General features: G+C 50.5%; 1 protein-coding gene across 2 annotated transcripts in view; it reads right to left on the bottom strand.

The window, feature by feature from the left end:
- Positions 1-23502, bottom strand: part of MDC1 (mediator of DNA damage checkpoint 1) — a 29283-nt gene extending 5781 nt beyond the window's left edge. Inside the window, exons 1-10 of one of the 2 annotated variants that reach the window (XM_081181750.1) lie at positions 23272-23502; positions 22870-23009; positions 19956-20429; positions 11835-11928; positions 9459-10966; positions 6705-6785; positions 5112-5198; positions 2781-3248; positions 1036-1103; positions 389-940 (exon numbers count right to left, since the gene is read on the bottom strand). In XM_081181750.1, coding sequence (XP_081037876.1) covers positions 389-940; positions 1036-1103; positions 2781-3248; positions 5112-5198; positions 6705-6785; positions 9459-10966; positions 11835-11928; positions 19956-20429; positions 22870-23008 — 3471 coding nt within the window. In that variant the 5' untranslated portion in view covers position 23009; positions 23272-23502. The remainder of the gene's footprint in view (positions 1-388; positions 941-1035; positions 1104-2780; positions 3249-5111; positions 5199-6704; positions 6786-9458; positions 10967-11834; positions 11929-19955; positions 20430-22869; positions 23010-23271) is intronic. The other variant, XM_081181751.1, reaches the window with a different exon arrangement.
- Between the last annotated feature and the right edge of the window lie 1740 nt (positions 23503-25242).

Genomic DNA, 25242 nt, shown 5'->3' with positions numbered 1-25242 from the left:
GCCATCTTAGCCAATCCTTTGGCTCGCAAGCCCCTCCCTGCCATCGGACATCCCGCCTCCTGGTTGTCAAGGCCCAACTCTCCCTACCTACAGGTTACCAAGGACTATCACACTGGAGCCAGGAGGATTCACACAGGAGGCAAGGCTAAGCCGGGTTTACTGGGAGCTCAGCAAAGGAGCATTTTTCCTACAGGAAAAGTGTGGGAAGGGTTCTGAAACCCACCCAGCACTCGTGAATCTAGCTTCGTTTTCAGAACCGGCTGCCCAACGGGATTCTGAAAAGGCCAAATCCAATTTAACCAGTCGTCTTTAAGACCAGGCATGAAACCGCCTCATCCAATAGCATCACTAATGACCTCCTTCTTCCTCCTGCTGCTCCCTTACCCACCTGCCCAGGTTTGGCTTCTTTCCCAGAATCCTTTGGGCTGGGCACGCTCACTGAAGAGCAGCTCGACCGCCTGCTGGCCGCTCGGGTCCTCGGACGCGGGGCCTCCTGTTCTTCCGCAGGCTCGACCGCCGTCCCCTGTTTCCCTCGCCTTGTCCTCTCCCGGGGGGCAGGGCTGTCTATGGCTGTTGGCGGCCCTTCCTGAAGCCTGCTGGCAGCCCCCGTTTTCCTCTGCGAGCCCCTGGCTCGGCCTTGACGCGGGGTGGCTGCCGGTTCCCTGTTCTTGGTCTTCTTGCCGGGGCTCGGTCCTTCTTCTTCCAACTGCTCCGGATCCTCTTCCAGCTTTCCCCTAAGTCGGGTCGGCTTCCTCCGCTGCCGCAGCCCCTGGCGCCTGGCGACAGGGGCTGCCGGTTCCCTGGACTCACCCACATCAGCGGGTCCCGCACGGCCACGGGTCGGTCGCTCTGGAACGGGAGCTGGGGAAACAGTACTGCTGGCAGACCGCAGACCGCGCCTCCGCAGGACAACAACAGAGGCCACCGGCTCCTGTTGCACCTGTAATATGAAGGGCGATTAAGGCCTACAGGAGCTATGCAGAGAAATTCAGGGAGGGAGGAATGAAGGGCTGTAGCGGCAAAGTCCAAGCTCACCTGCTCGGAATTCCTTGCTTCTCCTGCCATAGCCGAGCTCCTGTCTTCCGACTCCACGTCAACAGGAGCTAGGGAAGAAGCAGAGTGAAAAGCCTTAAGCCGAGTGGCGCAACTTCCTGTTGGGATTCCTGCTCCGTGTTTGCAGTCATGAGATTGTTGTCTATCACATAACGGTGTATGTATTCATTCCACAGAGTGGGAAGTGACGGAGACAGGATGTTGTGGTATTACTGTGTTCCGGAAATTGAAACTATTGTTCTTTGTCCTTTCTCTCTCTGCTGTCTGATGAGAAAGAGGAAGGAGCTAAAGCAGAATGCTCCGAGTGTATTATATGTAAATAAAGTAGATTAGCCAAAATGCTGTGCTACTGAGTTCTGGTACGCAAACTGCAAATACTCTGCAGGATCCGTAAGTGTGCTGATGCCTTTTGGTATCAGTCGCTGTGATGTTCAGGCTGGAGAAAGCTTTTGAAGCTCCCGACCGACCAGGAGGGAGAGAACATGCCAGTCGGGCACGTGTCTCTGCCAGGGTCCTACACGGAAGTAGAACGATCCTAACACTTCCACTCCAGCCACAAGGAGGCAGCGCCAACCGGAAGAACCGCCACTCCTTTCTTGGAAGGAGATCTCTGGTTCCAAAACACGAACCCCACTAAACCCCGGCTCGACCCTCCCATAGAGTTGAGCCTCCCTGACTCGTCAGCTATTCCTAATTTGCAGGAACGCAAATGGAAACCCACCATGGTTTGGCCTCTGTCACCGCCAGTTTCCCTGCTAAGCCCCCCTGGGCTTGCTACTTGGAGACTGGGCCAGCTCCCACATGACAGACCCTTAAGAAATCCTCCAATGAACAAATAGGGGGGTTTCCCACCCGCACCCCCTATGAAGGGTTGTTGCCCAAGAGGAAATGGATGGAGCCAGAGAGAACACCGGGCAGCCTTGCACAGTGCTCTTTCCCTGCAATAGCCATGTGCTACTTCACCCCTCCCCTACCATCCACCCAACTCTCATATATACAACAAACCCTTCTTTACTCGGACTTTTGATGTACAGTGGTACCTAGGGTTAAGAAGTTAATTCGTTCTGGAGGTCCTTTCTTAACCTGAAACTGTTCTTAACCAGAAGCACCACTTTAGCTAATGGGGCCTCCTGCTGCTGCCGCTGCGAGATTTCTGTTCTCATCCTGAGGTAAAGTTCTTAACCCGAGGTACTATTTCTGGGTTAGCGGAGTCTGTAAGCTGAAACGTCTGTAACCTGAAGCATCTGTAACCAGAGGTACCACGATATTTTTAAGGACCAACCCAATTCTGGAGATTGTATGTATTTACTCTGGTTTTGGCGTCGTTGTTTTTGATTGTCAAAGCCTGCCCAGGGACCTAAGGGCTTCTGCTGCTGGTGGTTATTTAATATACACAGAGAGGGAAAGATACACAATTCACACGCAAGGAAGCCATTCCCAGAGGAACTATCCAGAGAGCAAGAGGGGTGGCGGTCTGCTGTCACGGAAAGCCAGACGACAATAAGCAGTGTCTCAACACACTTGCGATAGCCATATCTGCAATTGGGGCTCTTACTCTCGGGGTTCTGGGTTCGAGCCCTACGTTGGGCAAAAGATTCCCGCACTGCAGGGGGCTGGACTAGAGAACCCTCATGGTCCCTTCCAACATGACAATTCTATGATTCCATTATTAGACCTTTTTTGGACGACCAAACACTCCCCAGCCTCCAGCCCTCCCTACCGCTCACCTGCCTCGTTCTGTGCCTCTAACTTCACATCACTGCTTCCACCTTCTGGGGCTGTCACACTCTCCTGTTTTGGGCTCCCAGAGACCTCGTTGGCCAATGTTGAGGGTTGACTGCTGTCAACAGAGGGAATCTGCCCTGAGTGAATCAGCTGAGCTTCCTCTTCCTGCTTGAGCTCCTGGGCAGCAGCGCCCCCCACTGGCTGCGATGCAGGCTGAGAATGGGGCAGTTGTGGAGTGCTGGTCCCTAGGAGGCTGGCTGCCTGTTGCCCCCTAGAGGCCGACCCTGAAACTACCATCTGCGTTGCCTGCTCGGACGAACGCGGCAAGATTAGTTCTGTATCTTCTTCCTCTTTGCCAAGAAAGTCCTGAGTGGGGTCTTCCAAAAATCGCCCGGGGTCTTGGCAGAATGGCTGGGTGGCTTCCATCGTGTAAGCATCCGAGTCGTCGTCATTCAGAAAGGAGCTGCTCTCTACGTGGAGAGAAAGAAGAGAGGTGGTCCCAACACAGTGTTCATTCTCCCCTGACTCTAATCTAGTTATCTCTTGCTTGGACTACCGCAATGCGCTCTGTGTGGGGCTACCTTTGAAGGTGACCTGGAAACTACAACTAATCCAGAACGCGGCAGCTAGATTGGTGACTGGGTGCAGCTGCCAAGACCACATAACACCGGTCCTGAGAGATCTGCATTGGCTCCCAGTACGTTTCCGGGCACAATTCAAAGTGTTGGTGCTGACCTTTCAAGCCCTAAACGGCCTCAGCCCAGTATACCTGAAGGAGTGTCTCCACCCCCATCGTTCAGCCCAGACACTGAGGTCCTCCTCCGAGGGCCTTCTGGCGGTTCCCTTGCTGCGAGAAGCCAAGTTACAGGGAAGCAGGCAGAGGGCATTCTTGGTAGTGGCGCCTGCCCTGTGGAACGCCCTCCCACCAGATGTCAAAGAGAAAAATAACTACCAGACTTTTAGAAGACACCTGAAGGCAGCCCTGTTTAGGGAAGCTTTTAATGTTTAATAGACTATTGTATTTTAATATTCTGTTGAAAGTCGCACAGAGTGGCTGGGAAACCCAGCCAGATGGGCGGGGTATAAATAAATAAACAAACAAATATATTATATTATTATTAATTATTATTATTATTATTATTATTATTATTATTATTAGGATGGGGGATCTTTGGCCTGCAAAATGTTACTGGACTACAACTTCCAACAGCCTCGACCACTGACCATGCTTGTTGGGGTTGATGGGAGATGTAGTCCGGCCACATCTAATTCTCAGCCCTTAAATCCTCTCATCACGGCCTTATAGAAATAAATCGGAGGTGTTTTTTAAAGCGGCCCTTTGACTAGCGTGATGATGGGGTGGGGTGGGGAAATCGACCGAGAGTCCTGCAGAAACTGAAAAGACCCAACAAATGGATAATGAAGATGATGGGCTATGCCAAGGCTGACTGGGAAGATCAGACACCAAGATGATGATATATTCAACAAAGAATGGCATAGAATATATTAAAGAACACTGTAAACACTTAAAAACTTTAACAGGATCGACATAGCACTTGTAATTTAAAACGACAAAGGACAAAACTGAAGGGTGATAATTTAGATAAATATAATTAGATGCAGGAAAAAAAGGGAAGATAAAATTTGGAAGCCATGGAAGGGGTGGGGGGGAGCCCGGGGGTTCAGGGAACCCCATAAATATATTGATATGGACAATGGTTTATTGTAAACAATTGTGAGTGAGAGAGAGAGTGAGAGAGAGAGAGAGAGAGAGAGAGAGAGAGAGAGAGAGAGAGAAAGAAAGAAAGAAAGAAAGAAAGAAAGAAAGAAAGAAAGAAAGACCCAACAAATTTTATTACAATCTTTCACGGGCTAATGCCCAGTTCATCTGTGCAAATCTCTTTAAATGCATTTATACAAATATATTTTCCTGGTGGTAAGAAAACTGGGCATTGTAAGTGAAGCCAGAAGGAAATGAAATGAATATATAGATAGATATGCAGATAGGGACAATTCAAACAGAGCTGACAAAGAGGACAAGTTGACAAGAGTTTATGCCATGAGGTTTTCAGCAAGAACTACTGCTCCCTTACACAATCCTGCCCCCTCAGGCCTGAAACCACCCCTCCAAAGTTTGGATTCCCTAGACCCATCAGCCCCAGCCAGCAGGGCCAATCAGGGCAGGCCCAGACATTCAGTACTGAACTCCATTAGACCAAATGGTGGGTCGTGTAGACTATAGGGATTGAGGCAAGTGGCGCAGTCTGGAAGAGTCCATCTGGACAACTGGGGGGAAGAGGCTGCCGTGTGGACATGGGTCAAGATGGACTCACCTTTCGCAGCCCGGAGTCTGCATGGCACAGAGGGAGACTGAAAGACAAAAGCTTCTGCAGCCGCCTCTTCGAGAGCACAACTGGCACCTGGGTGGAGGGGGAAAGACAGGAAAGGTGTTCAACCTTTTGAGAGGCTCCATTTTTTATATATATTGAAAATGTGTTGGACCTGTAAAAGGGTAAAAGAGTATTGGGAAATAATTTATAATGACCTGGAAAAAAATGTTTAAAAGCACTTTTCAGAAAACAAAACAGAGTCCTTTTCGTTGGGGATAATTCAGATGGAATACCCCAGGTGTCAAAAAAGGCTATTTATGTATGCCACTACGGCGGCCCGTATTTTGTTAGTCCCAAAATGGAAAACGAGCGAGGTCCCAACTAAAGAAGAATGGCAACTTAAACTGATGGAATATGCACAGCTTGCAGACTTAACATATAGAATAAGAAAACAAGAAGAACATACGTTTAGAGAAGATTGGAAAATGCTTATTGAATATATGAGGGGAAATTGTGTACACTTTAAAACGTTGGCAGCATTAAGATAAATTCAATAGTGTGAATAAGTTTTGATGGAAGTAATAATGGTTTAGTTATATAAAATATGGAGGGATTTACCGTATTTTTTGCACCATAACACTCACTTTTTTCCTCCTAAAAAGTAAGGGGAAATGTCTGTGCGTGTTATGGAGGGAATGCCTACGGGTGGCATGCCTACGGATTTTCCTCCTCTAAAAACTATGTGCGTGTTATGGTCGAGTGCGTGTTATAGAGCAAAAAATACGGTATGATATGCAAAATGAACCATGGAAAGAGAAGAAGGGGTGTCACTGATATTTTAAGGTTGTTTAAATGAATATTCTAAACTGTAAAACAGAAAATTTAATAAGAATTAGAGAGAGAGAGAGAGAGAGAGAGAGAGAGAGAGAGGACCCTCTCTCTTTAAATCTTCAAACCTCCCCCACCACAAGTTTACACACACTCCTCCTCTGCACTCCTCCTCTCCCAACACAACAGGTATACCTCTTCCCCCTGCCCCAATCTTCATCCAAAAACTGACACAAATAAATCTAACGTGTCATAGGGAAGCTGCTTTGTGGAGAATCGGATAATTGGTTTCCCTAGCTCAGCGCTGCCAGCACAGGCCGGCAGTGGCTCTCAGGCATCTCCGTCTCTCCCAGCCCCCCCCCTCGGGGATTGAAACTGGGACATTCTGCATACCAAGCAGGTGTCCTGCCACGGAGTTTCAGGCCTTCCCTATGTAACACAAACCAATGCAATGAAACAGAGATAAAAATATAAGAGAAAATGCTTGGCCAAAGAACAAGGCTTTAACTTGGGGCTAATGAGTGCCAGATGTACCTTCCTCTGGCGGGTGGGGGGCATTTGACAGTCAAGGTCCTCTCTCTTTTCTACATATCCCCCCCCAACTGATACTGCAGTGCTTAGAAACGACAGTGTTGGTACTTATAAGCTAAGGCCCAAATAGCAGCCAGACGCGGTCTCACAGGTTTTCCCTGGGAAGCCAGATTTCTGAACCACTACACCTGTGACAGCTGCCACGGGCTTCCCTCAGAATCCTGCAAAACTCCTTACCTTTCGCCTTTGCAGCCACAGGAGAGGAGGTCTCGACAGGCAAGAAACACTGGGTGTCCTGGAGAGCCAGGTCGGGCTCCTCTGGGGGATGAGAGGGGAAGGGGAGAAGAATGAACCTTATATTTCTGAAGGCAAGGGGTGCCATGCATACGTAGGCCAAAACGGCAACACTCTCGCCTTTGTTCTTATAAATCAATTATTTTCATACTCCTTTCAGCTGTGTCACTGCGAAATTTGAATACTATTATGCCAAGCTTAAATATTTGATAACAAAGGGGAAAATTGGAGACATAATAGCTGAAACGTATAATTTAAAATAAGTTTTGAGAGAAGGTGAAGCATTGCTGAATAAGATTTTGTAAATGGGAACACAGAAAAGAGAGATGTGAGGGAGTCAGAAAAGAGGGTTATGGAAACTTTATTCATGAAACTGAACTATTTTTCATGTCTTTTTTATGATTTTTTGTCCTTTGTCTTTTTTTGTATATCTTTTTTCGTTTCTTTTTTCTTTCTTTTTTTCTTTACTGATTGACGGTGATGGTGTTTTCTCTTTTTTGAGTTGTGTATGTGAATGGTGTTTTATTGCTTAAATTCTTAATAAATATTATATATATATATATATATATATATATATGTTTTGGTGTCTTCGGGTGTCTTCCCGTGTAAGAGTTGGGGTGTCTAGGTGACGTTTCGACGAGGTCTCACTCGTCATCTTCAGGCTGGTGCTTTCGGCTTCTTGTTACTAGAACAGAGCAGGATCTCAGTGTTTGAGTTCCTATAAATACTGTTGAGGGGGTGTGGTGTATAGCCTCCACACCTAATGACCCTCCTAAGTGGTACTCAGAATATCACTCAAGAAATCACTCAAGATATCCCTCAAGTAATTAATGAACAAAAGAAGAAAAGGCACATTAACCTGGGAACTTCCTCTCTGCCCAGAACGTTGGAGGCTATACACCACACCCCCTCAACAGTATTTATAGGAACTCAAACACTGAGATCCTGCTCTGTTCCAGTAACAAGAAGCCGAAAGCACCAGCCTGAAGATGACGAGTGAGACCTCGTCGAAACGTCGCCTAGACACCCCAACTCTTACACGGGAAGATACCCGAAGACACCAAAACCTGCATTCCTGTACCCGTGAAAATCTACGAAAGCATATATATATATATATATATATATATATATATATATATATATATATATATATATATAAAAATGGCAACACTCTCACAGAAGTGGGAGGTAATCAGGTTGGCTCAAGTGCAAACAGCCCTTAGGAAATGAAAAAAACAATAATCCAGTGAGGGCAGAACACACTCAGTGGGTTAAGTAACGCTGACCGGTTGCCAGGGGGAATGCAATGGAGTATCCAAGGCAGAAGGCAGGACTTGCTGACTTGAACACCAGCACTCAGCACGGCCGCCTTTCCTGGTGGGCCCTACCTCTGAACGCGACACCCAAGCAGGCACTGCTCCTGCACAGAGCTCAGAGCATCCCCATCCGCCAGCCCGGGCACTGAGGTCCAGCTCCGAGGGCCTTCTGGTGGTTCCCTCACTGCAAGAAATGAGGTTACCGGGAACCTGGCAGAGGGCCTTCTCGGTGGTGGCGCCCGCCCTGTGGAAGGCCCTTCCATCGGATGTCAAGGAAATAAACCACTACCTGACTTTTAGAAGACCTCTGAAGGCAGCCCTGTTGAGGGAAGTTTTTAATGTTTGGTGTTTTATTGTGTTTTTAATATTCTGTTGGGAGCCGCCCAGAGTGTCTGGGGGAACCCAGCCAGATGGGTGGGGTATTAATACTACTACTACTAAATTATTATTATTAGTAGTAGTAGTGGTAGTAGTAGTAGTAGTAGTAGTAGTAGTATAGAGTTGCAGCTGCCAAGCCCCTCTCCCTTGGCTCCAAGCAGGCATGGGGAACTTTTGGCCCACCACAGCTTGTTCAACAACCCTCAGCAGCCATGAGTACAATGGCCAACGGCCAGGGATGCAGGAAGCTGTAGTTTGGAAACACCTGGAAGGCCAAAGGTTCCCCACACCTGGCTCAGAGCTGCTGAGGGAAAAGCAAGGATTTGAGGGAAAAGATACTGCCTGAACAAACCTGCTTCCCTATAGACACCTCTCTGGGACCTGTAACGCAGGACAGAAATAGTCTAAATAAAATACACTGGTACCTTGGTTCTCAAACAACCTGGAACCCAAACACTGCAAACCCAGAAGTAAGTGTTCTGGTTCACAACCTTTTTTCGGAAGTCGAATATGCTCCGTTTGGAGTGTTACGCTTCTGATTTGAGTGCCACACTTTCGTTTGGAGTGTTACGCTGAGGTCTGTTTTGGTATTTATTTTGCGTTTTTGTGACTGTGTGGAACCCAGTTCAGCTACCGACTGACTGTGTGACTGCAGTACTGCTTTCATTTTATAGAGCAGTGGACTCATTAGATAGTAAAACTCATGCTAAATTGCTGTTTTAAGGGTTGTTTTTAAAAGTCTGGAACAGATTAATCCATTTTGCATTACTTTCTATGGAAAAGTGCACCTTGGTTTTGGAATGCTTTGGTTTTGGAACGGAGTTCCGGAAAGGATTAAGTTTGAGAACCAAGGTACCACTGTAAAATGAATCTAAAGGGCCCCTTGTTTGTGCAAGGCCCTGCTCAGGACAACTGCACAAGCGCAAACCTGGTACCGCATCTCAGGTGTATTCCAAGTCGAACGAGAGATCCAGTTTTTCGTCTCGCTTTACTTCATACCCACCATCAGTGTTGCTGTCGTCTCCTGGGTGGGACTCCTCTCCTTCTGCATCTGTATCTTCATCCTCTTTGCAAGGTTCACGGCCGACGCTTGCTTCCACTGTGGAGCCAGTAAACTTCTTCCCATTCAGACAGGATTTCACAGCGACCAGCTGCGAGTCTTGCTCTTCCGAGGGCTTCCTGAGCAACGGTTCAACCTCTCCCTCCACGTCCGTGTCGCTGTCTTCAGCCACAGATTCCTTGTGGGATGGAGACGTCGCTTCCGCATCTGTGTCGGCGTCCTCCCCTTCAATAGTTCTGGAGATCTCCTGAGGACCAGAAACATCTGGTTTCTCAAGAGGGATACATCCTCCACTGAGCCCAGTGGCTGCGTGGTCCTTGTTTGAGCCCACATCTGGATTTCCAGCATCCTCCTCCTCTTCTACATCTGTATCACTGTCAACAGAGAGACCAGCCAAGTGTTGACTCTCAGGTTTCCCCAAGTGCTCCTTCCCACCTAAACCGCTGGACTGTCCACTGTCAGCTTCACAACCCCTCTGGGGTTCAGGATCAGGCTCCTTTCTCTCCCCTACAGCATCAGGACCATCCCTTACACCGTTGCCCGGGTGACTGTTGCCCGGCAGCGCAGCCTCCTCAATGGAGATCTCTCCCCCGTTTGTCCCGACAGGCTTGCAGCTTGACGGACGGAGGCTGTGAGCAACGTTTGAATTCTCCAGCGCCAAGTCGGCCATTTCCACATCTGTATCGCCACCGCTGTCCCCCGCAGCCTCGTGGGTCTTCGGAATCCCAGCTGGATCCTCCACGTCGAGGGGCGGGTCTTCCACATCTGTGTCGCTGTCCTCCTCGAAAGCAGGCTTTTTGGTCCTCCTTCCATGCACATCTGGGTTAGCTCCTGCCTCTTCTCCATCTCTGTCACTGCTCCCTTTCTCATTGGGCTGGCAGCAGCCCCCAGGATGCGCGACACCTTTGGCCCCTTTGCAGACAACCCCCTCCTTTACGGGACAGGGATCAAGGCCTCCGGGAGATGCTGCAATTGGATTCTCCAGTCCTTCCTCTGCATCTGTGTCGCTGTCTCCATTTTCAACCGGTCGGTGCACCTGCAAGCCCACAACCCCAGGGCTCTCTGCTCGCTCCACATCTGTGGTGCTGTCCACCGTTTGGTGGCTCTTCCGGCAGCCGGCGTCTGGAGTCCCCACCGCCGGCTCCTCCTCATCTGTGTCGCTGCCCACCTCTAAGTCCCAGCCACCTTCCCTCAGGCCCCCCGACTTTGGCGTTTCAGGGGTGCTGCCTGCTCTCAGCTCATCCTCCAGGCCTGTATTGCTGTCCTGGTGGGAACTGACGAGGTTCGGCTCTGATGGGGGTGCTGAGTCTCCTGACTTCACTCCTGTTCCTGTAATTCTTGGCTGGACAGGATGCCCCTCTTGGCTTGGGGTACCATCCTGGCTCTCAAGGAACAGGCGAAGGGATGGACAAGGCGGTTCGCTGCCAGAGGGTTCCTCGTTCTCTTCGTCACTGCAGGGTACAAATAACAAGCGGGGGAGTGGTTTAAAGCTCACAGCAAGTCGTCAGATTCCCTCTACTGTAGAACCTGGGGCTCTGACCCATTTAGAGATATCTTAGTCCAGGGGTCAGCAAACTTTTTCAGCAGGGGGCCGGGTCCACTGTCCCTCAGACCTTGTGGGGGGCCAGACTATTTGGGGGGGGGATGAACGAATTCCTTTGCCCCACAAATAACCCAGAGATGCATTTTAAATAAAAGGACACATTCTACTCATGTAAAAACACGCTCATTCTACTCATGTAAAAACAGGCTGATTCCCGGACCGTCCACGGGCCGGATTGAGAAGGCGATTGGGCTGGATCCGGCCCCCGGGCCTTAGGTTGCCTACCCATGTCTTAGTCAATGAATCTAACAGATTTATGTGGTGGATAAAGCTTTTGGTGGGAGCGGCTGCCAAGAACCATATAACACCGATCCTGAAAGACCTGCATTGGCTCCCAGTACATTTCCGAGCACAATTCAAAGTGTTGGTGCTGACCCATTTCGGTACTTCCGGGTTTGGTGCAGTCCGTAACCCGAAAATGCACAACCCGCAGCGTTCGCAACCCGAGGTATGACTGTATGTAACTGGAATGTGCTTTAGCACTAATTAAAAAATTAACACCACCCTCTGTTGACGCCTCCAAAGGTCTGCTAATTGAAGATATACCATCACTGGACATGGGAGGCTCCATTTCTGATTGTCACTATGAACCACGGATCAGTCCACGGGTATGTTTAATCCTTCCCACAATGCTTACGCACCCTATTTCTTCCACAGGGACTGTCATATACCAGGCCTGCTTCCCTTGAGAAAAGGCAGCTAGAAAAAGGCATTACCTTTCAGGCACCACAGTAGCAGAGGGAGAGAAGAACACAGAGGAACCCAAAGCAGAGCATCTTCCAGCACCATCTTTGAAAGTGGAATCTGACCCTAGTGGGGAAGACAGGAAATTTAAAGAATCAGGAACAGCAGAGATGGGGAACTCCAGATTAAACAAACCTAAACAAATCGTTTGCAATCAATACGACATATATACAGTGGTACCTCAGGTTAAGTACTTAATTCGTTCCGGAGGTCCGTTCTTAACCTGAAACTGTTCTTAACCTGAAGCACCCCTTTAGCTAATGGGGCCTCCTGCTGCCGCTGCACCACCGGAGCACGATTTCTGTTCTCATCCTGAAGCAAAGTTCTTAACCCAAGGTAATATTTCTGGGTTAGTGGAGTCTGTAACCTGAAGCGTATGTAACCCGAGGTACCACTGTATATACAGTGGTACCTCTGGTTGCAGACATGATCCATTCCAGGGTACCGTTCACAACCCAAAAAGTCCGTAACCAGAGCGGCGCTTCTGCGCATGTGTGAAATAGCACTTCTGCGCATGCGAGAACTGCACAGAACGCTTCGGCGCGTGTGCGCATGGCGAAACCCAGAAGTAAACATTTCTGGGTTTGCCACGTTCTTAACCCGAAAAAACACAACACGAAGCATTCGCAAGAAGAGGTATGACTGTATGCATATTGTCAGAGCTGCTTGAAGATCCTAGCTCACAGAGGATCACGCTAGCCAGCGATCATTAAGTAAAAGTCTTTATTGAATTACAGTTTCCATTCTCACGCTGCTGCGCGCAAACTCTACGTCTAGTAGCTAGATCGGCGAAGCTCCGTCTGAGTCTCCGCCCCGTGTGCACCAGCTTAATATCCTAGCCTTGCTCCACCTTTTCCGCCTGACTGTCCTCCTCTGGGTCCCTCTACCCCCCGGGGCTTCTTCCTTCCGGGATTCTTCTGACGCTGACCCGGACCCTCCTGCCTCCTTGCGCCGGGCTTTAGGACCTGGTTCCCTTTCGGGGCTGCTTACTGCGCCGCCTTCCTCTGCATTTGAACTTGGCGCGCGCGCCCAACCTTCCACTTTCCTCTTAACCGTTTCTTCGCTCCCCGATGGAGGTGTGGCCACTCCTGACTCATGCCCTCCCTCCTGTGGTGAGCTGCCAGCGCTTCCCCCCTGGCTCCCTTCCTCTTCCCTGCTTCCTGGCGGTGACGCTGGTCCCGATTTCCAGCTGCTCCCCCCTGAGTCCCCTCTGGCTCTATCTTCCTGGGGTGCCCCCCTTGACTCCCCCCTTGCCCTGGCCACTGGTGCTCCTTTCTGTGAATCCTCTGATTCACTGGAAAGACTAGGAGATCTCGGGTCGTCGTCATCACTCATCTTTTCTTCTGCCTCCTCCCCTTCGCTCTCTGTTTCCTCCCTTGCCCGTGCCTCTGCTCCTAAACCCCTGACATCCATCCCCCCCTCGAAGCCCCCCATTCCCCCCTCCCCTCCTTCCGGTGCCGGAGCTGGGGGCTGCTGTTGCAAAGGGACGAACGTCGGATATCGGTCGCTTCCCGTGGCGGGCCTCCATCTGAACTCTCCCGGGTCTTCCTCCCTGCTCTCGTCGACGACGGTCACCTCCGCTTCCATCTCTGTGCCGCCGTGCTCGAAACCAGGATCGTCCCCGAAAATGTCCATGTCCGTCTCTCCCTCACTTCCTCCTGGCGGCGTTGCTCGTCCTGAGCATTCCAGCCACTTTCTGCGGAACTGCTCCTCTGGCCTATCGTCCCACCAATACGAGGGTTCTGAGGCAGATCCCGAGGGTGACCCCTCCGGGGAACGGACGTCTCGTGTCGGTTCCTCGTCCGAGTCGAACCCCCGGAACGTGCTGGCCGAAAGCGTGGGCGTGAAAAGCCAGTCGTCGAAAAAGTCTGCTGGCATGGGTCTATGTGGGAAGAGGGCATGAAACTCGTCTTTGAGCAGAGGTTCGTCTAAGGCGTAGCCCGGCACCCAGCTGTTCGCACTGGCCGGGGTGCCCTCCTTGGCGAGAAAGTATTCTACCCCCTCTTCCCCCCATCTGGAGTCCAAAATCTCCGTGACTTCGGTGATGCGCTCCTTCTGTGCCACTCCCGCGTGCCCTGTTCTGTCTCTGGCCGGACTCGGCGCCGTTCCGGGTTCCTGGAACCTGTGCGGTGCCTTGTAGGGAGTGAGCACCGATCTGTGGAATACCGGATGCATTCTGGAACCCTCCGGAAGTGCCAGTCTGAAAGCTACCGGGTTGACCTGCTCTTCGACTTGGTAGGGCCCCAGTTGCTTATGCCCTAGTTTCTTCTTGGCCAACGACCTGGCCGGCACTGCGTGGGCTGCTAACCAAACCCAGTCTCCCACGTGGAGCTCTTCTCCAACCCTTCTGTGCTTGTCTGCTTGTACCTTGTATGCGTGCTTGGCCAGCTCCAGGTGGCGCCTCAGCTGATCGTGGACTTCCTGCAGCTCCGACGCGAACGCATCTGCTGTCTGCGGCTCCCCCTCCCCCATTCTTTCCAGTCCCGGGAAGGTTCTGGGGTGCCTCCCGTTGTTGGCGAAGAACGGCGTGACCCCCGTGGACACGTGCTTCGTGTTGTTGTAGGCGAACTCGGCAAGCGGCAGGTAATCCACCCACGTCGCAGGCTGTTGATTTGCATAACATCTCAGGTACTGCTGCATGATGGCATTGACCCGCTCCGCTTGCCCGTCGGTCTGCGGGTGTCTCGCCGACGCCAGGTTGATCTTGACGTTCAGGAAGCCCATCAGCTTCTGCCAGAAATGCGAGATGAACTGCCGCCCCCGGTCGGACAGAATAGACCGTGGCAGACCGTGAACCTTGAACACGTGGTCTATGAACAGTTTGGCGGTTTGCTCCGCCGTGGCCACCTTAGCACACGGAATGAAATGCGCCATCTTGGAAAACAGGTCCACCACCACCAGCACTGCCGTCTTGCCCCTTGAGCTGGGCAGATCCGTGACAAAGTCCAGGGCCACCCTTTCCCAAGGTTCGACCGGAGTTTGCAGCGGTTCCAACAGTCCGGCCGGCGGTTTGTGCACTGGTTTGGCCCTCTGGCAGGTGTCACACCTCGCCACGTAGTCTGCGACCTCCCCTCTCATTCCAGGCCACCAGAAATCCCTGGCTACTAATTCCACCGTCTTCTCCTTGCCAAAGTGCCCGGCCGTGGGCGCGTCGTGCAGCTGCTGCAGCACCTTGGCTCGAAGTTCGTCTCCCGGCACGTAGATGGCCCCTTTACGGATGAGCAATCCATCTCTTAGCTGGAAACCGTCGGCCGCTGCCTTGCCCCTTTGCACCTCTGCCATCTTTGCTTGTGCGAAGGAGTCCCCCTGCAACGCTCGTCGCACCGCCTCTAGGTCCACGGTCGCCGCGGCGCACGCCCACACTGTCGGTGCGAAGATGTGCATGGCGGCCGCTGGTGTTGCGTCCTCCAGATATTGTGGCTTACGGGAGAGAGCGTCTGCCATGATGTTGGTGTCCCCCGGGACATACTCAATTCGGAAGTCGAAGTTCGCAAAGAACTCAGCCCAACGTATCTGCCTCTGGTTCAGGAACTGTGCCGTGCGCCAGTGCTCTAGATTCTTGTGGTCCGTGCAAACCTGCACCGTGTGCTTGGCGCCGATCAGAAAGTGCCTCCACGCCTTGAACGCTGCGTGAATGGCCAGCAACTCCCTGTCCCATATGGTGTAGTTCTGTTCGGACTTGCTGAGCTTCCTGGAGTAAAACGCTCCCGGTCGCCACACCCCCTGCGGGTCTTTCTGCAGCAGGACCGCCCCCACGGCTCTGTCCGAAGCGTCTGTCTCCACCCTCATCGGCTTGCTGGGGTTGACATGAAGCAGCTGCTCTTCCGACGCGAAGAGACGCTTGAGTGCCTGAAAGGACTGCTCCGCCTGCTCTGTCCAAATGAACTTCTTTTTCTTGGAGCTAAGCGTGTCAGTGATGGCCGCCGTCTGCATCGCGAAGCCCTTGATAAACTTGCGATAGAAGTTCGCAAAGCCGACAAACCGTTGGACCTCCTTCCGGTTGCGCGGGCTCTTCCAATCCAACACCGCTCGAACCTTGGCGCTGTCCATGGCGAGCCCCTTGTCAGACAGCTTGTAGCCCAGAAAATCCACCTCCGGCACGTCAAATTGGCACTTCTCCAGCTTGGCGTAGAGCCTATGTTGCTTTAGCCTGCTCAGCACTTCCTTGACGTGTTTGTCATGCTCCTGCTGCGACTCCGAAAAGATCAGGATGTCATCTAAGAAACAGACGCACGTCTTGTAGAGAAGTCCCGCCAACACGTGATGCATAAATGCTTGAAAAACGTGGGAGCCATTTTGCAATCCAAAGGGCATAACTCTATATTCGTAGGTGCCCAGTGGCGTGAACATGGCCGTCTTCCACTCATCACCCTCCCGCATGCGAATGAGGTTGTACGCCCCCCGCAGGTCCAACTTTGTGAACACTCTGCCCTTCCGTACCTTTGCGAGGAGGTCGTCAATTCGGGGCATGGGGAAGTCCGATGGCCTAGTCACACTGTTCAAAATCCTGTAATCCACTACGAGTCTCTTTTGGGGCGTGTCCCGCTTCTTAACAAAGAATACGGGACTGCCCCCCACTGCCTTGGACTCCCGGATGAAGCCGCGCTGCAAATTATGATCAATGAACTCCTTGAGTTCTTGCAGTTCGTCCTCTGACATGGAATACAGTCTCCCTTTAGGCAGCGCCGCCCCCGGCAGCAGGTCAATTTTGCAGTCATATGGTCTGTGAGGGGGTAGCCTGTCTGCCTCCTTCTCGCAGAAAACTTCCAAAAATTCAGCGTACTTGTGGGGAATCGCTTGCAGCGTGCCTAGCAACAGCTGTGACTCCTCTTCCTCTCCTTCCTGCCTGGGCACGATGCAGTGTTCAGCACAAAAGGAAGAGCCGAAGGTCAGCTGCCTCTGGTACCAAGCCATCGTTGGGCTGTGCTTGTCCAGCCAACTCATGCCCAATACAACAGGCGTGTCCGATAGTTGAGTGACGTTGAAGCTGATGATTTCTCTGTGATTCCCAAGTCGCATCACCATTGGTGGCGTCTGCTTCACCACTTGCCCCCCGAGCAGCTCCCTGCCATCCACCGTGACAACCTGCAGGGGCAGTGTGGCCGGCAGCAACTGCACAGCGTGCCTGTCGACAAAGTCCTGCCCTATAAAGTCCGCATTGCTGCCTGAGTCAATGGTGATTGGCACGTCTATGGTGATTCCATTGGGCAGCTGGAGAGATGCTGTGAGCCTCACTACTGGTTTGGGCGGGAGGGGGTTCACGGGCTGTAAAATCTCTGGGGACTGCGTCACTAACACGTCTGGCTGGGCCCCAGTGCCTCTTCCTCCAGCCAGACTGCGTCGTTTCCCTGCTGTGGTCCTCCTTGCTGCGTTGCTGCAGTCACCATTGCTGAGGCTGCAGTGAGCTTGTGGGGCCTCTGGGGACACTCTTTTGCCATATGCCCTGGTTCCTCACAGACGTAACACTTCCTGTTCCCTCTAGGAGGCTTCGCTTTCACTGCTGCCGGCGCTAGGGCTCTGGTTGCTGACTGAGCCCTTGCACCTCCAACCTCCATAGGTTCGGCTCCTCCTCCTGGCGGAGGCGTGGATTGCGCCCGCGCTGCTTCTCTGGGAAGGAAGGAGGGGCCCCCGGCTGGTTCGCGCCCTCCACGCCCTTCGTCCCTGCTCCACGGACGTCCTTCCAGCCTCACCCCCACTGCCAGTGCCCTCTGAACGACCTCCTGGGTGGTTCGGGGTCTCTCCCCCCTCGCGATCTCATCTTTAATCGAGTTGTGCAGCCCCTCCCAAAAGAGGTCTCTTACAGGAGCCGAATCTCTGTCCCATTCCAGGGCACTGACCAAGGCGAAAAAGCGGGCATGATACTGCCTGACGCTGGCCCTCCCTTGTCTCAGCCCATGCACCTCCTTCCGTGCAAGATCCACGTCAATACTTGAGAAAAAGCACCCATCCATCGCTTTAATAAAGGCATCCGCATTCTGGAGCGCCGGATCCTTATCTCTCCATAAATTGCGTAGCCATGCTTTCGCATCCCCATGCAGATGGGACATGATGAACCCCACTCTCTCTTGTTCATCTCTAAAGTCTTTATGCAGCAGTTGCAGTGCGCACAGTACGTCGGCTCTAAAGTTGGGATACTGTTGCAGGTTCCCATCGAAGTGAGAGACCAGCCCGCCTGTCCGTCTCGCCAGCCCAATTCCCTCCTGCCGGGGTGTCTGCTTTGCCAGCACGTCTAACCTGACCTGGAGATCCCTGCAGGCGGCAGCTGCCTCCTCCTCTCTCTTCCTGGATGCGAGAACCTCGGCGTTCAGTTGTGCCACTGCTTTTCTGAGGTCCTCTATCTGCTGCTCAGCCGTCATGTCGTCTGCCGTTCGTGAGCTCGCTAGTAGGCACCTGTTTCTCTCCCCTCCTCGAGGCTGTAGATGCCCACAATGGTGGGACGGAGCTTACTGTCAGAGCTGCTTGAAGATCCTAGCTCACAGAGGATCACGCTAGCCAGCGATCATTAAGTAAAAGTCTTTATTGAATTACAGTTTCCATTCTCACGCTGCTGCGCGCAAACTCTACGTCTAGTAGCTAGATCGGCGAAGCTCCGTCTGAGTCTCCGCCCCATGTGCACCAGCTTAATATCCTAGCCTTGCTCCACCTTTTCCGCCTGACTGTCCTCCTCTGGGTCCCTCTACCCCCCGGGGCTTCTTCCTTCCGGGATTCTTCTGACGCTGACCCGGACCCTCCTGCCTCCTTGCGCCGGGCTTTAGGACCTGGTTCCCTTTCGGGGCTGCTTACTGCGCCGCCTTCCTCTGCATTTGAACTTGGCGCGCGCGCCCAACCTTCCACTTTCCTCTTAACCGTTTCTTCGCTCCCCGATGGAGGTGTGGCCACTCCTGACTCATGCCCTCCCTCCTGTGGTGAGCTGCCAGCGCTTCCCCCCTGGCTCCCTTCCTCTTCCCTGCTTCCTGGCGGTGACGCTGGTCCCGATTTCCAGCTGCTCCCCCCTGAGTCCCCTCTGGCTCTATCTTCCTGGGGTGCCCCCCTTGACTCCCCCCTTGCCCTGGCCACTGGTGCTCCTTTCTGTGAATCCTCTGATTCACTGGAAAGACTAGGAGATCTCGGGTCGTCGTCATCACTCATCTTTTCTTCTGCCTCCTCCCCTTCGCTCTCTGTTTCCTCCCTTGCCCGTGCCTCTGCTCCTAAACCCCTGACACATATGTATATGTATGTGTGTGTGTGTGTGTGTGTGTGTGTGTACAAGTTATACATTTCACTAATTTTCCAGTCACTTTGACATTTCAAAGCTTGACTTCCTTCCCCCCTCTTTCTGTGGTTCCTTAATTTTAATTTTAATATCTTCTGCATATCCAAATTAACTTAATCTGCTCATTTATTCTTCTTCTTTAAATATATATACTCCTATGAAACTGCAAGTTAACTCTTTATATTTGGACAACTTTCCTGCTGTATTTTATCAGAAGGAGAAAAAAATAATCATTTCCTTAATAACAATTTAAAGAATTTATTTAACTAAACCAGTAACATTATAGCATATGTATCCATGTTTGTTAACTGATGTGGTTAAACAAAAACAAAAAAGACTTGAGTTTTACCACACATGAAAAACTTAAAACAAATACAGTGGTACCTCAGGTTAAGAACTTAATTCATTCTGAAGGTCCATTCTTAACCTGAAACTGTTCTTAACCTGAGGTACCACTTTAGCTAACGGGGCCTCCTGCTGCCGCTGCGCCGCTGCTGCACGATTTCTGTTCTCATCCTGAAGCAAAGTTCTTAACCCGAGGTGCAATTTCTGGGTCTGTAACATGAAGCGTATGTAACCTGATGCGTACATAACCCGAGGTACCACTGTACTTATTTCCCGATAAATAGCCTTCGGACTATAATGTAACTTAAACAGAAAACTATATTTAGAAAGATTTTTCATCCAAAAGCATTTTATTTTTAAAATCTGATTTAATTTTTTTAAAAATCTGATTTTTTTATTTTATTTTTTTAAAAAAAAATCATTGATTTTTATCCACCCTGCCAGGTGGGCAGTATGGCAGATTCCCACCCCCACCACTTTCCCAACACCCACTTACCATCACTTCCTGCGAGATGTCGGCTCCTGCCTGCCCCATTCACTAATTCCTCCCCATCTTCCTCCTTGTCAGAATCCTGCACCAGGACTCCTCCAAAGCCCATCCGCTTCCCCGGTGCAGGTGTCTCCTCAATGGCCAAAGCACCAACGTCCACAATCTTCTGTGTAGGTGGCACCTCCGCAGAATCATCGAGTGACTCATCAGAGCCGTCTGGGACCAGCACAAAGTACTGGCACCGCACGTCCCCAAAGAGCAGAGCGTCTCCATCCTGAAGGCTGTATCGGACATGTGGGATTAACACCATGCGCTGTCGGCGTGTGCGGTTCAGGCTTCCCAGGTCATACAACAGGTGGGGTCCCTTGTGGGAAGGAACCTCAATCACAGCGTGAGTTTTGGAAACCGAAGCAGCGGCCAAGCAGACCTGACAGCTTTCCAGACGGCCAATGACATTCTCCCCAGGGTAGATCCAGAAATCTGAAGAATTGATTAATCAACGGAAAATATTTATATCCTGCCCTCCATCCAAAGAACTCGGGGCAGGGAGTAAAGGTAAAGGGACCCCTGACCATTAGGTCCAGTCATGACCGACTCTGAGGTTGCGGCGCTCATCGTGCTTTATTGGCTGAGGGAGCCGGCGTACAGCTTCCGGGCCATCTGGCCAGCATGACTAAGCCGCTTCTGGTGAACCAGAGCAGCGCATGGAAATGCCGTTTACTTTCCCGCTGGATTGGTACCTATTTATCTACTTGCACTTTGACGTGCTTTCGAACTGCTAGGTTGGCAGGAGCAGGGACTGAGCAACGGGAGCTCACCCCATCACAGGGATTCGAACCGCCGACCTTCTGATCGGCAAGTCCTAGGCTCTGTGGTTTAACCCACCGCGCCACCCGCATCCCTGGCAGGGCATAATAACTTCAATAATATAACTACCCTAGGCCAATAAAATAAAAATAATTTCCAGAAGCTATGTTTTCGTCACCCGACACCAAAATGGTATCAGCACCGATGCCAACCAGATTAGAAGGGGTGTGTTGTTTCGAATGACCTATTCACACAACCTCCACAATGAAGCTCTGTATGAAAACCAGGAAGCAGCCCTTAGGTAGTAGGAATCCCAGGGAGGAAACAAGTTCTCTGAAATATTAACACACCCTCCCTTGTTCTCTTCTGTACAGGGAAAGCCTTGCCTTTTATGAGTAGCATATATTCTCCATAATTACTTCCAATAAGTTGCACACTTGTCCTAGTGAATCGGGAAAGTGCTTATATAATTATGCTTAAAGTCAGCCCTCAACCAACTTCCAAGTCCGTCCTTCAATATGATCAGCGCTAGACACTGCATGGAGGGAACCACAGATCTCCACAATCCAGGAGATCCACTTTGCCCACTCCATTCCTGTTTTCCACCAAACCCTGTTATTTAGGCAGTTCTTTTTATTCAATTGGTGTTAGTTCTTAGTAAAGTTTTTAGCTCCCTCTTGGTTTGTTTCAATTGCTTACAGCTGCTGTTCTGTGTATTTACCTCAATATTTTGATTATATGCTTAAGCAGGTTATGTTGGACTATGCTGAAATGGCAGAACTGACTGGAAAGCTTGGGAATCAGGAAGATCAAAACTTTAATAAGGAATGGGGGGGTATAATTTATATTGGAGACCACTGTAAGCAGTTGAAAACATTAGCAGGATTGCCACAACACTTGTAATGAGAACTATTGACATAAAGGAGTTATTAAAAACATGGATTATTGAAAAAAGATGCAGTAGAAAAGATTTAAAAACAGAACCCATGGAGGGGAAGGTGGGAAGTCCAGAGATTTGGTTGAATCTTCTATTTGTGGATGTGTTGTAATATTATTATAATTTTTTGAAATTTGTATAAGCAAATAAAAAATCTTTTCAAAAAAATAAAAAAGTGCTTAAGCAGGTTAAGGCACCCTGACCACTTTTCTGAACAAAAAGGCAGGATAAAACTCCACCAGTCCCTGACTTTCAAACCTCCACCTGTATTCATCCATCTGTTCAGAGGCAAGCCTATTTATATGAACCATTAACCAGGTATAACCAGACCTGAATTATTTACATAACCAAGGGTAAATCAGACCATGATCAATGGGATTTAGCAACTCTGGCCCACCCTAAAAATCACAGCCTCTCTGGTGGATGAAGGGAGGTGTAGAAATTTCCATAAAGAAATGCAAAAAGAGACAAGTTAGCAAAGCCATCAACAAAGCCATGCAGAAACTGATGCAGCTAGGATTCCCAAGTTCAGGTTACTGCCAGGTTAATCAAACTCAGGTTTATAACCTTAAGCATCTGACCCTTATGTATAGTGAACTGTTATTACTTGCTTTTTAGTCAAGGTGAGCTCTAAAAGGAATTTATGACGACAAATCCACAGGAAGGCAACATCAAATTAGGGATGAGCATGGAGCAGTGTGTTTTAGCCCCAGGAAAGTGGTGGCAAAGCTCAGGTTACAGGCTACTGCCTCTGGGAGGAGCAGAAGAATTCATGGGTAGGTTGGGATGGGCAGATGGCAAAGATGCCAACCTATAGAAGCAGCCCCTCTGTTGTTCAAACTGGCCTTCCTCCCTAAGCCCCACTGCCAAGGAGTAACTGTATATTATTCACAAACCAACTTTAAAATCAACCCACACTAACAGTAATCAGCAAAACCCCTTTTCTCCTGGCAGGAAACGAGTGTCCCAGGATGCAAGAAGACAAGGGCTGGTTTTAATTTGCATTCCTTCTCTTTCTCTCTTCACACAGATCTTAAGATAGAAATGGCTCCTCGTACAGAACAGAGATGCAGAACCCTTCATGCCCAGCCTTTGGAATATAGCAATCTATCCAATCAAACGCAGCAGAAAAGGCTTGATTGCTTCTTAGGAAAATTGCAACCGGAGGGTCTTTACCTTTCTCGGAGCCATACTTGCTGCTCAGGAGGCGCAAGCGCCCCACGGGCTTGGGGGGCTTCCCAGTGTCGCCAGCCCCATCGGAGGAATCGTCAGGATCCCCTTCTTCATCCCAGACCAAACGCTGCGTTAGATCCATTCTGCAAGAGACAAAAGGAGCCATAACCTCGCATCGTGGCAGAGACACACACAGAGACACACACGCCCCCTTCTCCAGATCTCAGTTGCACTGATCCTGACCCTGCAGAAACCCCCCTCCCGACCCATTTTCTGACGCCCCCTGCCCTCGATTTTCCACCTGCCCGCAAACCCATTTTCCCAACTTTTTTTTTTCACATTTCTATCCTAAAGCCTCACCGCCCCCCAATAAGCCTCACTGCAAGCAGCTTCAAGGGAACCAACCCCTAAAAGCGAGCGCGGGACAAAAGTCTCTGCAAGCGACAGCCCCAGGAGTTGGGCTCCAGCGCTCACTTCTCTGCATGCGGGTCCCGCCTCTCTCGGAAGCGACTGCTTTCTATTGGTCAGCCGCGCCGCCACTTCAAAGCTCTCCTCCTCTCCATTGGGTCTGTTCACCCGGGGGAGGGAGAACGGAGAGGGTTAAACGGTTCCCCGCCTGTCCGGGAGGCAAGAAGAGAATGACCACAGAGAGGAGAAACGTCGGGCTAGAGGACCACACGACAACCATAGAGTTTACAAAGATTTCAGCTTCCGGTTGCACTGCGGGAGCCGTGTGTGCGCGCGCGCCCGGATACAGAAGTGAATGTTGCACATTCAAAAATAAAGGATAAATGTTATGCTTTATCACTTCCTGGTAGGCTCGGTCTTCGCGAGGGGTTAGGGGAAGCGCAAAGGCTGTTGTGTACCCCTAAAAAACCCCCCAAAATGGATCACTTTGGGATCTTCGGGGACCTACTGCCCGGGAAACGAGCTTTCTTGCGATCCCCAGCTGCTCTGAAAAGTGTGTTGTAAACAATAAAAATCTGCCCTTTCCCCCTTATGGGGTATCCAAGAGCCCATATTGAGTCCTTACGTAGGTTCCCTATTGGTAGGAGAGAATAACAGAGGCCAACCAGAGAATATTGAGAAGCAAAGCAGCTAGTAAGCTTGATCTTTATACCTACATCACAGAAAAAGTGGCCTACAGCAGAAATTTGAATGTTGTTTTTGCTGTCTGCCAGGTTATATAATGCCTTATCTGATTGGCTTTCCTGGTAGTCTGTCACCAGGTGTGATATACATACGCAATACAGTGGTACCTCGGGTTACAGACGCTTCAGGTTACAGACTCCGCTAACCCAGAAATAGTACCTCATGTTAAGAACTTTGCTTCAGGATGAGAACAGAAATCGTGTGACGGCGGCGCGATGACAGCAGGAGGCCCCATTAGCTAAAGTGGTACCTCAGGTTAAGAATGGACCTCTGGAACGAATTAAGTTCGTAACCTGAGGTACCACTGTACCTGAAAGTTGAGTACACTGAGCCTGTATCAACAGTTCACCAGTAGCTGTGTTTACAGTTTAACAAGATCCAGACCCTGAAACTATGGTTCCAGCAGTTTCCAACAATTCTCAAACCCCAAAGGACGAGGCCACTGAGGCGAAGGTAATTTTTGTGCCAGCAGTGGACTTTGGATGGCGGCAGTTTTGAAACCACAGGAGAAAAGGGGAGTCTGAAGAAAAGGAGTGTCGTGGAGAGGTAGAGAAAGAAGGTTTGCAGGTAATGAGTTTTGTTTCTGAGCGGGGATATTTATTTATATTTTAGTTAGCATGCAGCTTGCTAAAACAGTACGGAGTTCAATACGTTGTCACTGATAATGAAGTAAAAGCCTCTGTTGTGGAATGTTTTAACAGAACTTTAAAAGCAAAAACGTCGAGAACACAGAGGAAGTCGAAGTAAAGGATTCTCCAGCACCATCTTTGATAGAAGAATCAGATCATAGTGGGAAATGTAGACAGAATAGACAAATGTGCTCTGGGGCACCAGGAGAACACCCAGAACACGGGGGTGGGGTGGGGTGGGGATGCAGGACATTTAGCGCTATATCAAAATCCACCAAGGACGGAGACACACACACGCACAGATCTCAGATCCCTTCTGCAGATCTCAGCGGCACTGATCCTGACCCTGCATTGCTCCAGGTTCCAGAAACACCCCCCCAACCCATTTTCTGATGCCCCCTCCGTTTTCCACCCCACCAGCCCCATTTACCGGGCTAACTTTCTTTTTAGGGGCGTGCAACTTCCACTCCTAGAGCCGCCACCTCCCCCCACTTGCCTTTCACCACCACCAACCCACCACAACAAAAAGGGAAAACACCGTCCTGCAAGCTGCTTACAAGGACCCACTTCTAAAACTGAGCATGAGGCCAAGTGG

Source organism: Podarcis bocagei (assembly GCF_964188305.1).
Source record: "Podarcis bocagei genome assembly, chromosome: 2".
In the NCBI taxonomy this organism is placed as follows: domain Eukaryota; kingdom Metazoa; phylum Chordata; class Lepidosauria; order Squamata; family Lacertidae; genus Podarcis; species Podarcis bocagei.
The sequence above is the reverse complement of the archived record's forward strand: the minus strand, read 5'-3'. Positions and strand labels throughout refer to the sequence as shown.